Source organism: Ruditapes philippinarum, unplaced genomic scaffold (assembly GCF_026571515.1).
Source record: "Ruditapes philippinarum isolate M1 unplaced genomic scaffold, ASM2657151v2 ctg265_1_1_1_1, whole genome shotgun sequence".
In the NCBI taxonomy this organism is placed as follows: Eukaryota; Metazoa; Mollusca; class Bivalvia; order Venerida; family Veneridae; genus Ruditapes; species Ruditapes philippinarum.
Window position 1 is genome coordinate 43,033 of NW_026855197.1, and position 15,474 is coordinate 58,506.

The 15,474-nt window shown below is 32.2% G+C and overlaps 1 protein-coding gene across 1 annotated transcript; it reads left to right on the top strand.

Annotated features, from left to right (window-relative positions):
* Positions 1–1,087: 1,087 nt before the first annotated feature.
* Positions 1,088–11,267, top strand: LOC132742423 (zinc finger TRAF-type-containing protein 1-like). Its single transcript, XM_060730846.1, has 4 exons — positions 1,088–1,358; positions 2,499–2,737; positions 4,982–5,193; positions 6,812–11,267. The coding sequence occupies exons 1-4, from the start codon at positions 1,146–1,148 to the stop codon at positions 7,201–7,203; spliced, it is 1,056 nt and encodes a 351-aa protein (XP_060586829.1). The 5' UTR covers positions 1,088–1,145; the 3' UTR covers positions 7,204–11,267.
* The last annotated feature ends 4,207 nt before the right edge of the window (positions 11,268–15,474 follow it).

Sequence of the window (15,474 nt, forward strand, 5' to 3'; positions counted from 1 at the left end):
TTGGGTGACATTTTTTGGTAATTCAAAACGATCTGTTGAAACGATAATACAATTTACCAAAATGATAAAAACTTATGGGTTTCTTGCTAAAACCCGGATATAACCCCCGTCGATATATAAGAATTTCCAGCTGATTGATTAAACAGTCTGTAAACTTTGTATTTTTTCCCCCATTTTGCAACCCTGTAATAGGGATAAAAATACAAAGTATGTACATTTTGTATTTTTTATGCACCAAAACCCAAATTTTAAAAAACTGATGTAGATTTCAGGAATATTTTATTCATTTTATTTAAGAGAAAAGTCTTAATTCTGGACTCTAGGGCATTTTGGTACATACCCGTACCACGTTTACTCGATGAACGCGCCTCTAAAGATATTTTTTTTTTTTAAAAACTTCATTTAAGTTGCAATTGAATTTTAATAAGTAAAAACATAAAAAAACCTTAAAAAATAAAAACAAAAAATTTATCTGAAAACCCTTTTCAAACCAGTTTCTTTTGGGGTTTGGGGTATACAAAGTTTTTTCGGTGCAAGGAAAAGGGAAAAATTTTAAAAAAAATAAAAAAACCCCCAATTTTGAGATGGTCTAAAGCTTTTGGGCCCCAAGCTCTTTCTGGATATGTTACTTAATAAATAAGTTTATGTCATTGGTCAAAACTGGTCAGAATTTAGCCTTTTCCATGGTATTGGTCAAAATCGTTATCGGTGAACCTGCAAATTCTAATATATAATACTTGATGTGTCAGCTCTCTTTTTTAAAATTTAATTCGCCAATATACCAGTTTGGCTAAATCAGTTAAATGTTCAATTTGAATTTTTATACAGAAAAGAAAAAGGCATGCTTGGCTTTTTTATCGCATTTCTTATAAAAACTAGATTTATAGCATATTCCTACGTTTTACACACTTCCCGGTATTTAGTGGATTTAGTGTAATTATAGTTGTGTTCAACTGAAAGTGTACATAGTCGCGTTCAACCTTTGGTTTTTGACAGTTGTCACGTGATTTTGTCTTCGATATACGGAAATCCCCGAACAATGCACACGTGATATTAAAGGGGCAAATTGATTGGTTGTATTTGACGTCATGCCCGACTTAAGCAATACGTAAATATTGTCCTGCCACGGTTTATTTACAAACAAGATGGCTGAGAGTTCAGAATCCGCCCTGCAACAAATATTTACTGATAACATTATTGAAGATAAGGAAAACAAAGAATGCTCCAGCTTTGAACCAGAGAAGAAAAAGCTAAAAATTGACCAGCCTGCCATTGTGCCAGATTACAAACTGGAGGAACGGTTGAGTGGTATTCTTTGCTGCGCAGTTTGTTTGGACTTGCCAAGAACTTGTTTTCAGGTGAATTTGGTTTAGATTGTGCTTTTATTGAACAATTTGTTGATAAATTCATGTTTATTTTCTGCAACTTTTTAATATAAAATTATACGAAATTTATATCATTTTTATGCAATATGCAAAAACTTTGCATTTTGACTTTGATGACCTTTGCGTCCGTATTGTGCATCCCCCGCGGGGATTTAGATCTAGCTGATAAAACTTATAGCATGTAAATACTTAATATGAAATAGATATCTATATATTCAGCATTTGTCTTCTCAACTCCTATATGTTTCTGCTTTGTATTGTCCTTGATAGCCCTACTATATATTTATATATAGCTTATTCACCAGTATTCACTATTGACATTGAAATAAACTTTCTTGCATATCAGACTGGTCTTTCTGATAGTTTTACACATGCAGGAGTGTTTGCGATTCGGATCAGTATATTCATTCCTCGGGAACCTATCCATGTGCGTTTACTCAGCCAGCCTCGTTTCAACTCAATGGGCGGGTCCCCTTTGGACAGTCACAGATAATCCCAACTGCAACATGGCCCCCATTTTTACACGTTTAAGCAGATTCGTTTCGATTTTCATTTGTAAACGTTTATCATAATTTTTACCGTTTAATCGAAATGACCGTATTGTCTTACCAAATTTCTTAATCTTTGCCTTTTATCATGGATTTTATCAATTCTAGTGGTATATTCCAAAGTAAAAAAACGAAAAATGGGTGTTTACAACCCTCCACACAGCATAACCGTGCAAAAATTGCTCATGACATAAAACATTTTTAGTAAAAAATGGGGATACAATGCAGAAAATGTGTGCTGACTCAATCATGATGAGCCCTGATGGCCTGAACATTCTTTATTTGTTCATGTATTAAAAACAGAAAGTAAGTGATCATTTGCCGACTCAAATACATGGTGTATATGGAACATAGAGGTACCACCGTTTAAACGGTATCGTTTCGGTTCTTAGCAATCGTGTAATCGTTTACAAAAAATGTAGTAAACGTGGTAGCCTTACATAGGACAGATATATTATTAATACCATATATAGGTCTGATGTATTTTCATAACAATCTATAAAATAGTAACACTGATCAACACAATTGAATTAATAGAAGCAATTTATCTTTGTCATTTTGGCAGTGTGCTAATGGTCATCTGATGTGTTGTGGATGTTTCAATCACTTGTTAGCTGATGCTAGATTGAAGGATGAGACTGCAACATGCCCAAATTGCCGCTGTGAGATAAGCAAGAACTCCTGTACACGCAATCTTGCTGTGGAAAAAGCTGTGTCTGAATTGCCATCCCAGTGTGAGTTCTGCTCCATGCAGCTACCAAGAAATGCTTTGGAACATCATGAAAGAGAAATATGTCAAGAGAGGTGAGATCATCTTATTCCGGGTAAGTGACCTTGATATGTTAAGGTTAGCTGCCCTATTTTGTTGTTGAAGTGGAAGGTAAGGGAAGGATGCAGGTGTGTTATGGGTTTAAGACACACCTGGAATCTTCCTAAACTGATAATATCCACAGTTTGTTGATGATTGAAGAAATGCCATGTCTTTCTTCCATTTTTCTACTAGAACAGGATGGATAAGTTTTAAGGGGTCATGTCGAATTGAGGAAGAATAGCAACATTGGTCAGTCGTTGTCAAGGAGACTGATCTTGTGACTGCCAGCAAAGGAAGAATAGTGAGACAAGATGTCATCTTCTTAATTTACAATCACTTCAACTGGCAAGTATTTTATGTTTTTGAGTCGTCCCATATAGCATGCTTTGTGCCTGTCTTAGACCTTCTGCAAATAAAGCCTTTCTTGTAAATAAACAATTAAGAGCTATTTGCAGAAGGAACTAAAGTGCTCACTCTTTTAAGTTAACACACATCAGTTCTTTGAAGTTAATTTTTTAAATAAAACAATTTGTTTCCTTTTTTAATATACATGGAAATTGTACTTTTAATTTTGTGGCTTTATCAATTAAAAACATGATTAAGGAGTTATCAATTAAAAACATGATTAAGGATTTATGTTTGAAGATACTACCTTTAAGAGGACTTAAAAGTGTGAACACTATTGCATACTGATATTTCATTGATGAATCAAGTATGAATGATATGGGGTGAATGCATTTCACTGTCCTTCAATTGTTGTAAAATAGGGAAACAGCCATGTCATAATGTAAATGTAGATATCCGTACAATTCTTCTTAGCTAAAAGTTGTCTAGGTTATTTTTTGTGGTATCATTTTTAGTGTAGGTCAGTGTAAGGAATTCTTTCATAGTATGTATCTGGGATTTTCTTTGATCAGTAGTGAGAATTAGCTTGCTTTAATATTATAATGTAGTCTTAAGATATAAGTGTAGTTTGTTGTGCAAAGATATATATTGTTAATTATTCAGGGACTCTGGTGTGTTAATTTGTAGGACATAAAGAAGTTGTACTGTGTAAGTATAACATGGGTGTCTGTTAACAGTAATCATTAAGGATTTGAGGGACAGTGAGTGGAATAGGCAGCCATTGATAACCAATTATCAATGTCAAACTTTTAATATTATACATACCCATACATGTTGCAGAAAAATGTTGAATCTACTGATTTTGGTTGTTAATTCACACAAGTGTTTTGAAGATTTAAATATTTTATGATTATTTTGGCAGACATTTTGGTATGATTTAAATTGCAAGAATTATAAATGGCTTTGATTTATAAACAATTTAGATTACATTTTTGGAAGACAAACTAAATTTACAACTTTAAGCATCCTAACATTGCCAAAATCCATTGTATGTTTGTATTTAAGAAGAATGAATGTGTGCATGCATGTTTCTGAAAATCAAATCAGATTATTATGTTGCAGAAAAATTTTACATTATGATTGTTGACATTTACTTCTATATTTTGTTTTCTCAAAAAATCATCTTTGCTTTCCAGAATGTAGACACCAAGCTAGGCTGTTTACGAGGATATTGCAGCAAAATCTTTTTATTTTTCAGCACGAGAAAATATTGCGGCTGTTGCAGATATTCCAGATATCAGTTTTGGATTTTTTTTTCAATATTTCGCAGATTTTCAACTTGTCAGGCATATTTTTTTCAGGTCGTGTAACGTTTGATGATTTTGGTTATGTAAGCTGAAATGGAACTCATTTGAATTCATCATGCAATATGTCACCTTTTCAAAATTTGTAAAATATAAATATTCATATTTCCAACTAGAGTGGTAAATCAAAGTAAAATATTTTTTTGTATTTATAATAAAAATTCTATATGTGAAACATTGCTAATTCAATTTCGTTCTGTACTATACGTTTATGTTTAAAATAAAAATGAATTTTGGACAAAGAAAAATTAAGCATATCAAATTTTGTATTGGGCAAGTTTTTCATTGAGGTAAGTATTGAAGACAGGTAAGAGTATAGCAAGGTTAAAGAAAGTCAGTTAACAAAATAGTTTTTCCAGTTTAAACACTGTTCAACCTTTAAAACAACTTTTAATAAGTTCTTAATTAAGTAATGTTTCACAGTCTCCTTATTTCCTAAAATGAACAGCCTACATGACCAATTTCTGAAAGCGATTTAGTTAAAATGCTTCATCTTTTTAACAATAGTTATTGATTTTTCCTATTCAGACCTTCCAAGTGCAAATATGCACGCATTGGTTGCCCATGGCATGGACCATTCCATGAGTCCCCATGTCATGAGGAGTCCTGCACCCATCCACAGAAGTCTGGCCTTGAGATAATGGAATCTCTACACAAGATGGATGATGAGGAATCAGAGGAACAGAGACTCTATAAGGATATATTTGGTTTACTCTCATTTGAGAAAGTTACTTTTAATGGTAATTAATATAGTATATACTTCATGTATAGCTTTAATGTTAAAAACAAAATACAACATGTATATCAAGTAAAGCAGGAAACTGAAATAAGCAGATGTTTGGTGCAAAATTTAACACTCTATTTGTTAAAATTAATGGTAGAAACAAGTCCAGACACCAGTGTAGTTATTAAAATAATCAATATCTTTTTTAACCAGGTTTTCCGAAGGAAAAAACTGGTTATTAGATTGAGGTATGTCGGCGGCGGGCGTAAACAATTTCTTCTGTGTGCAACTCCTTCTACATTTCTCAACGGATTTTGACCAAACTTTCACAGAAGCTTTGTCATCAAGTGCCCTGGCGCATTTTGTCGGGGTTTTGCGATTGGATAATATTTGACCTAATTATGGCCCTTTGTTTTTTTCCTTATCTATATAGAATATATAGTGAACAATTTCTTCTTTGCGCAACTCGTCCTACATTTCTCAACGGATTTTGTTCAAACTTTCACAGAAGCTTTGTCATCAAGTGCCCTGGGGCATAATGTGGGGGTTTTGCAATTTGATAATATTTGAACTAATTACGGCCCTTTGTTTTTTTTTACTGATATAGAATATATAGTGAACAATTTCTTCTGTGCGCAACTCCTCCTACATTTCTCAAAGGATTTTGACCAAACTTATACAGAAGCTTTGTCATCAAGTGCCCTGGGGCATATTTTCGGGGTTTTGCGATTGGATAATATTTGACCTAATTATGGCCCTTTGTTTTTTTTTCCTTATACAGAATATATAGTGAACAATTTCTAGCGTGCGCAACTTCTGCTACATTTCTCAATGGATTTTGACCAAACTTTCACAGAAGCTTTGTTATCAAGTGCCCTGGCGCATATATTGTTGGGGTTTTGTGATTGGATAATATTTGACCTAATTATGGCCTTTTTTTTCCTTTTACAGAATTATCAATATATAGTGAACAAATTCTTCTGTGCTGAACTCGTCCTACATTTCTCAACGGATTTTGTTCAAACCTTCACAGAAGCTTTGTCAACAAGTGCCCTGGCGCTAGTTGTCGGGGTTTTGTGATTGGATAATTTTTGACCTAATTATGGCCCTTTGTTTTTTTTCCTTATACACTTCTTCTGTGGCAATTCCTCCTACATTATTCATGTTTTACATCGCACATAGTTACATTGTTTGTTGCTTGTATTTGTATTTCAAATACAACATATTTATCTACAATGGTGATAATTGAAAACCTGGTTTCGTGGCATTGCCATGTTTCTTGTTAGTAAGTCAAATGAAAATACATTGAAACTTTTAAAAAAAATATTTCCAGTAATGTCTTTGTTTTTAATTATCAAACACGACGATTGTTTTTAATTATCAATCATGACGATGATAATTTGGGTACCATATTTGGGGTACTACTTGCATGTATCTTTAGTCCTTATGATAGTGATAATGCATAATAAAAGTTAGACCAATTCTTCTGACATGAAGCCTTTAATCTGTATATATATATACACTTACCCTTCTCATATTTATGTCCCTTTTATTAGTATTTGCAAAATCTATGATCAATTATCTGTTTAAATTATATATTTGTTGGATATTTATATGCTGATGTTTTATTTTAGATCTCCAGTTGAAACCATACCGCACCGATGACTTTATCACAAAGCTGTTCTATGAAACAAGTAGATTTTCTGCGTTCAACAACCAGTGGGTTATTAGGGCTAAAGTTGTTCATGACCAGAAGGATGCTTCCCACTCCTCACAAAGATCTTTGACCTACCAGCTTGTTTTAAAAAGTAAAATAAGTCAACCATTAAATCTTCACTACATGGTTCTCAAAGGTCCATATGGAGAAATGAAAGTGAAACCTGCCATTTATAAACATGAGTTTTCAAATGATAGCCAAGAAACATGCCACAAAGAACTGCCTGTAATTGACACTATTGAATGTAACAAACTTCTGGCTTCAAAAACTATCAACATGAGACTATTAATGTTTCAAGTCCCAGCATAAAAATGTAAATATTACTATTTTTGCTTGACAAAGTAACTGTGTGATAAGATAAACACTCAACATGCATTTTTAGCTGCTTTGTATTTTAGCAAGATTATCTTAATCCTATCTATTGAAAGAGATTTTTTTTCTGATATATTAATCCCCTGTTATATTCAAAGGGGATTGATAGGCATGTTATATTAACAGATATTTTTAATTGAAATACTTTTTTTGTAAGAGCTTTTTGTGGACCCTCTTTTAAGAAAGGGAAGACATTATATTTTTTGCTTTGTAAACTTTTTCATTTCTGCTGGAAAAAATAAAAAATATTCCCTTTTATATTCAGCTATGATAATTGCTTGAAGGCATCAAGTATTTTGCAATCGAATTGCTGTCACAGCAATGTTAAAACTTTACAGTTTCCTGTTCAGTACTTGATGATTTTAGCTTAAGTATATAAATGATGTAGGTCTATCGTGTTATTTTCCCAAAGAAAAAATTTTCCAGCCTTTTCTCAGCATTGTACAATATATGAGATTTTGTTATAGAATTATGCATATAGTGTACTATACTAAATTAGTGTCAAATGAGGATATCAAATATTTTTTTTTTTACATCAGATGAATTTGTCAATACATTATATTGCAAAGATATCACAGTATTTTGAGGTAGTTACTAAAATCCAGTACATGCAAGTAACTCATTGTTACGCAATTCCCATTATCTTTAGAACCAACTAAATTTAAACAACAAAACACTGTTTAGTTCAACAGCTTTTGTAGGCAACATTACTATTACTTTATGTTTTGTAAATTGTCTCTTGTTAAACAAAATTTCCTTCTTTGACTATTTTATAGATTTACATCAAACTTTACAGGCTAGTCCTTTGTTGGTCCTCTTCAAAAACTATATAAATGGTTAAGTAAAATGCAAGAGTAGGTCAAAGGAGCTAAAATTGGTTTTGTAAGAGCATCTCTAAAGCTATAAAGCTTACAGATATTTGTATTAATTTTATTGTTACAAAAATGATGTAAGTTATTCAACATAGACTAACAATAAAAATGCTGTAGAGTCAAAATTTGCATGATTGCCTTTTACAACTGTCCCTCTTGTCAAAAATAGCTTTTCAGTTGTCAAAAATAGCTTTTCAGTTGTCAAAAATAGCTTCCCTGTGGTCTCTTTTGTTACATACACTTGTTAAGAAAGCTTTACCAATAATATATACCCAGGTATTTCATGCTTGTCATGGAGTTAAATTTTGTTCCTTGCACTTATCTAGAGAAAAATACTTTGAAAAAAAACCGTGCCCAAAGGCCAAGATATTTTGTATTCAGCTTTTTGTACTGGACCTTGAAAAATAAAGGTCTATGAGTAGTCCAGTGCTTGATCTTTTCTACATAATCATTTTCTGAGGTGAGTGATATAATTCCAACATTAAATTTTGCTCTTTGTTCTGTTGGTTTAAATTTTCCTCACTAACAATATTTTGCAACATACTTTTTAATTTCAATTTGTTCCTTAATATTATAAAACACCTTAATATTATTATAACACTCAGGTCAAAGTGTTTGTATTACCTCTAAGTCATTTAAAGCTTGTCAAACAAGTCAATGGGCATTTATTAAATTTTTGTAGATTAAAGTTCATGTCTTTTTGATGTTATATAGATTTGTATGTGCATTTAAAGCAACTTTACTAGACTGTACTTAGTTAGTGTGGGAATGGTTAACTATTTTGTTTGATTTTGAGATTATTTAAGTCTTATGTATATAAAATAATTTTAAAATAAAATGATAAACAATTTAAAAGAGACAATAAAATGATTTTATAGAAGTACACGATGTATGAAATTCTGATGTGTGAAAGGTATTTTTGTTATTTTAATGAACTCTTTTATTGATAATTTGTTAAAATTTTACTTTATTTATGACATTTTAATATGGACACAGAACTATATTTCTAATGCAACACTATCTATACTTTATTAGGGAATAGTTACTTTAAAAAATAGTGGTACATATTGTAAATCAACACTTCATTCATTTTGTCAGTAACATACCGACAAAATTTGTTAAACGAGTTACAGTGAAATATTTGCAAGATACCTAAGTAAATAATGTTGCATTTGAAGTGTCTTTAAGTGTAGACTTGCTCAAAAATATTAACTTTTTATGTTTTGTTTACTTCTAAGATAAAAAAGTTACAACAAAACAAATTAAATTTTAGTTTAAAATGATTACATTCAGTTTATATCTTAATGAGTGATCAAATCTTCTTGAAAAAAACATTTAAGGAAAATAGCCGTACAGTTTCAGAAATGTATTAATATTCATTAGCAAAATAAGACTACGTTTTCTCTTTTTATTACCATATTTCTGCTGTGTTAATATTACAAAGTTTTGGCTATTTTTGTGCGATAATTTTACTAATTTTAAGCAGTAGTAAGGTAATGTAAAGTAGCCAAAAGCATTTAATTTCTACTTCCTTGTAAACTTGACAGTATGTTTACTTTTATTCAACATTTCCTAGTTATAAATAAATCTAACATGTGCAGCTTTCATCAGAAAGGAAGGCAATAGTATTGCTTCAAGCCTCCAACATTTCAACTTGTCATACTTTACACACACTATTGACAACAACTACAAATGTTTTGGACCTAGGAGTTATAAATATATTACAGTAATTTTATTCTGAAAATTTTAACTCAAAATACATGTAGGTAAATCAGGAACACAATTGTTTCACTTTTGTTTCTAATATTTGTAAATATTCACTTTTAACTCCATTATGTATTTTTAAGGCGCTTTGCATTATTTTTATAAGTGTACTATTTTATTTATAATGTATTATTTATACAGTATGTATTTATCTGTTTATGTATAATTATACTAATGTGAGTAGAAGACTTAACAATTAAATTGAATAAACAAGATTTCTTTACAGATCAAAGGTCAAAAATAGGGTATATTTATATATATATAATTTTATCATTCCTAGAATGTAAAGAAATTTCAAATGATATGCCAGTTCAGACTTGAGTGTCCCTTCTTGCCAGAAACGTTTATCATTGAGACAAGTTTTGCTCCAAAATTAAGGTCAACCTTATAGGTCAAAGGTCAAAAATTGTTGTATTTTCATAATAACGCTGGTTTCTGTGACTAATGTGAAAAAGCTTATATAAACAAAGTTTTTAATGCGAAATTGAAATTTAAAGTAGGTTTTATAGATAAAATGTCATTGATAACATTATGTGTTTAAATGACAACAGTGGATACATGTCAGATCTTGTACACACGTTGGATCACAATAAACATGTTTATGTTTTATTTTTTCTTTACATTTTAATCAGTTGTTTTGCAGTATGTTTTATATTTGTACTCATTGTTGTTTACTGATCACATATTCTTTCCTATATTTACAGATTTACTATTTTTATACCCCCACTGAACATAGTTTGGAGGGGGATATATAGGAATCAATTTGTCTCGTCATGTTCTCTTTGTTTATTTTTTTTATTTTATTTTTCATTGAGTGCAGATGTTTATTTAAAATTTGACATAAATATGAAGGGTCTGAAGAATGCTCAGTAGACAAAGTTTCATTAGATTTTGACAAGCTGTGGCCCATTTTGAACCTTGAAATGTCCTGAAAATTAAATAATTTGAGTATCTCTGAGAGAAGTAAAGGCATTTATTTGGAAATTAAATTACCAGGAATGTCAGTGGCTAAGTTTTACAACACTTAATTTTTGGCATGTCCTCTTTTAACTTAGAAGATGTCCTGAAATTTAGATTAATGTCTCTAAAATAAGTGCAAGTATATATAAAAATAGGTGTATGTGCATTATATAAATAAAGTCTTAAAATCTTAGCAGGCCATGTTTTTCAATTTTTTAATTAAAGTCGATTCATTATAATTAAACCAGCTTTTCTTTTCGGGAGAGACAATGTTCTTTATTGTCCCAAAAGTTCTTTTACACCTGTCCAGGCCGATTCTGTAAAAACATTTGTGGGGTATAAGTCACATTAAGTGATACTTCTGATAAATTAAGATATCAATAAAGGATAAAAAAGTGTATACAACATTTGTCTTGTCTTGTATTTGAAATCAGTGCTGATGATTGATTGGATAATATAGTGGAGTTTGTAGTAAAAAGGTGAATGTAAAACTTCAGAAACAGGAGAGTAAAACTCACCCAAGTATGTGGAAGTGCTCAGCCTTGTCTGTCTGATATCATCTACACAAAGTGTACCACTAGACTTATTCATATTTGTCATGAAACAATATCAAAACCAGGAACTGCAACAATCAGAGGAGCAGAATTTTTATGCTATATATGGTGACCTAGATGCAGACCATTTTTGACCCCATTTGCATGTGTAAATGACTAAATGTCCAACAAGCCATGTTACATGCTAAACATTATATTTTCACACAAGGAGTCATAAGCGTGTTTTCCTATGCAAGTCTTGATACACTAAGTGACTACAAAGGTGGAACCAAAAGTGACCCCAGGGGGATAAACTTAGTAACATTTGTAGAGGACCACATGATGCAACATGTACATGCCAAATATTTATGTCATGGGTTTTGGAGAAGATTTTAAAGACATGGTTAACTATATAAGCTAAGTGACTCCCAGGGCAGGATCTAATATGATACAAGTTTTATGATTTATATACTCTGTTGTAAAGGTATACAATACCAAATATCTATGTTCTACGGGTATTGTAGAAGCACACAAAGTGGAATGAAATGTAATTTCTAATACCAGACTTAAAGCCTGGGCCAGGCATGATTTCGATTACTTCTATTGACAACAGAAGATGTTTTATAAAAGATTTCATTTTTATGCCAGATAAACTTCGGAATGTATTATGGTGTGGTGCTGTCCGTAGACAATTGGTTCCTGTAGAATATCTATTGAAGGACTCCAATTATTTTGTTTATATTTGGTATGTAAGTATTTTATATGAAAACACAGGTTAAGTTTGCACAGCCCGAAAATGCAACACGAACGATCATAGTAGGTGATAATAGCCAATGAGTGGTGATTGGAAAGTTTATGTTCCGTTTATGTAGCAGCTACTTTGTAGCATGTTACAACTACAATGTAGCAGGCCAAACAAAAATCATTAACAGGCTTAAAACGCTTTTTATTGAAGGGTCATAATTCAATAAGAAAATTTGGGAGTGGACACTCATAAGCTTTATAGATTTCTGCCAAATCCCAAAGTGTATTTTATAAATATTGTTCACATGTTATGTTGAATAAATATGTTTAAACCAACAAACAATAAATCTTGTAAAATATGCACATTACTAATCAATCCTGTAAAGTTGACTCAAATTGCATTAGTAGCATAAGAGAAGTATTCAAGACAAAACCTTAAAAAAACACAAGAAATGTCAAATGACACATATGCCCCCCTTTTCAAGCCCTTGATTCATACTATAGGTAATTTGTTATAGAAACATGCCATAAATGGGTACATGGAAGTGACCTTGACCTTAAACCAAGTGTACCCAAAATACTTGTCGTGACCCAGCAAAATGTAAAATAAGAAATAAGAAGACTTGATGACAAATAGTTTTCAAGATAACAAGCAGAAACAATTTTGACAAATAATGTCACTGTGACCTTGACCTTTCTTGACCAAGTAACCTTTTATCTATAAAGGCCATGTACTGGTCATGCCTAATGATCATACCAACTATGACATTTGTAAGACTGGCCATTCAATAGTTATTTATCAGAAACCACTTTGAGGTTACTGTGATCTTGACCTTTGACCTAGTGACCCTAAAGTCAACAAAGGTCATCTTTATGTGAAATATGAAGACTTTGTGGTGGGTAGTTTTTAAGATAATCAGCAGATAAAGTGCGAAAACCATTCTGACATTCAAGGCCCTTGACCTTTGACCTAGCCACCCCAAATCAATAAGGGTCATCTGCTACTAATGACTAATAAGTATGTGAAATATGAAGACTTTGGTATATATATTTTCATGATAATGATCAGAAATCACTCTGACATTTAAGGCCTGTGACCTTGACCTTTGACCTAGAGATCCCAAAATCATAAGGGGTCATCTACTACTACTAGTTATGAGGATTCAGTATGTGAAATATGAAGACTGTGATAGTTTTTAAGATGAGCGGCAGAAACAATGTTGTCTACCAGACAGACAGACAGATGAACAACTGATATTAGCAAAACAATTTACCCCTTCTTCTTCGAAGGGGGCCATAATAAAAATAGTAATTGGCTGTCACTCTGACATAAAGCATTGAACTGAAAGATTCTGACAATATGCTCAACTAAACTTGGTACAGATCATACAGTTTGCTTGAATTTACACCACAATTTTTTAAGGAGTAGATGGGACAAGTCCCTGCCTGCTTTGTAGCATGTATAAGCTACTGTGTAGCAGGTGATACAAAAATCATTTATTGACCAAAATGTCTTTTTTATTCAAGGGCCACAACTCAGTCAAAAATCATTCAACCTGAAAACCCATGTAATATGCGCACTTAAGGTACTGATCAATCCTATAAAGTTTCATTTAAACTATGTAAGTGGTATAAGAGAAGCCTGGACAAACAATGAAACTTCAAAATAAAGGACTATAACACGGACAAATTTTGTGACAGATGAACAGGCAGATAGATGATGGAGAAATGATTCCTTTATGTCACAATAACTCTGTAGCAGGTGACTCAAAAACCTTGCCAGAAGTTACATTTTTAACCAAAATATCTGTGAATCTTGCACACAACACATTGTTGTTGTTTTTATGGTGATCATTCTTTCGAAATGCCATCATGCATGCAGAAGTTCTAGATGGGACACAATCTCCAGCTGACCTTTGAGTCTTCCATGTGGCACATCATCTTTTTATGGTGGTAAGTACTGTATATTAAACTAAAATCCCATTATGCATGGACAAGTATCTGCCAAGAGCACTTCAGACTACATGTACATGAACAAGAGGGCCATGATGGCTCTTAAATTGCTTACTCTACATGACAAGGAACAAGTAATATTGTAATATAAGCAAAAGCAGATATAAAATCTGAAACTGATATCACAAAGCTCATTTTGTATCTGCAATATGCATGTGTAAAAACATTACTGGTTGCTTCTGCTGAGGGAAAACAACAGTTCCAAAAGATGTATACATATATTAAGGAAAATCAATAACCCCCTTGGGTGATTCCAATTTTGACCCCAGGGCTTTTCCTTTAATCTTCCTTTAAAAAACTTGGTAGACACAAATAAGAAGATTTTTAATGCTTAATATCTAACCTCTAGCTTGCAAGGTTTTTTTAAAAAAAAAGATTTTTATGTTTTTAACATGTACATATGAGGAAAGGGGGTAATTGATTTGCCCGTGGAGCGGCCAATTTAACCCCCAGGGCTTTTATTTGAATAAACTTTGTAGACACCCACAAGAAGATGTTTCATGCTATTAATCTAAGCTCTAGCTCCATGGGTTTTTTAAAAGAAGATTTATTTTTGTTTACTAAATACATAAAAGGAAAATCAATGACCCCCTGGCGGGGGGGGGGGACCAATTTTGACCCCAGGGCTTTTATTAGAACAAAATTGGTAAACACCCATTAGAAAATGTTTCATACTAAATATCTACGCTCTAGTTCTTTGGTTTTTTAAAAGATTTTTTAAGTTTTTCATATATACATTAAGGAAAAGCAATGAACCCCAAGGGTAGGGCTAATTTTGATCCCAGGGCTTTTATTTGAACAAACTTGGAAGACACTCACAAGAAGATGTTTCATGCCAAATATCTTAGCTCTAGCTCTATGCTTTTTTAAAGGATGATATTTTAAGGGTTTTTTTCATTCTGCATGGGATTAAATTCTTTGAGCAATTTTTAAAGGTGACCACCAAAGGAACATTCTTGTGAAGTTAGGATGAAATTGGCTTAGTGGTTTATAAGAAGATGTCATTAGAAGTTAAAGTTTACGTACAGACGACAGACGAAAAGCAGACGCCAGATGAAAAGCGATCACAAAAGCTGAACCATGTCACTATGTGACGGGTGAGCTAAAAATACATGCAGGTCTTGCACTTGACACCTGTACATTCTTCTTATGATAGTCACTTGTACCAGTTTCTTTTGAAATCCCATCATGCATGTAAAATACCCCAAAAAGTTGAACTTCGGAATTAATTGATTGTATCATTATATTCATCTTGATGTAATTTTCCAAGACAATGATGAAATACCTATTTTTCAAATATGGAAAAAGATCATAAATCTAGA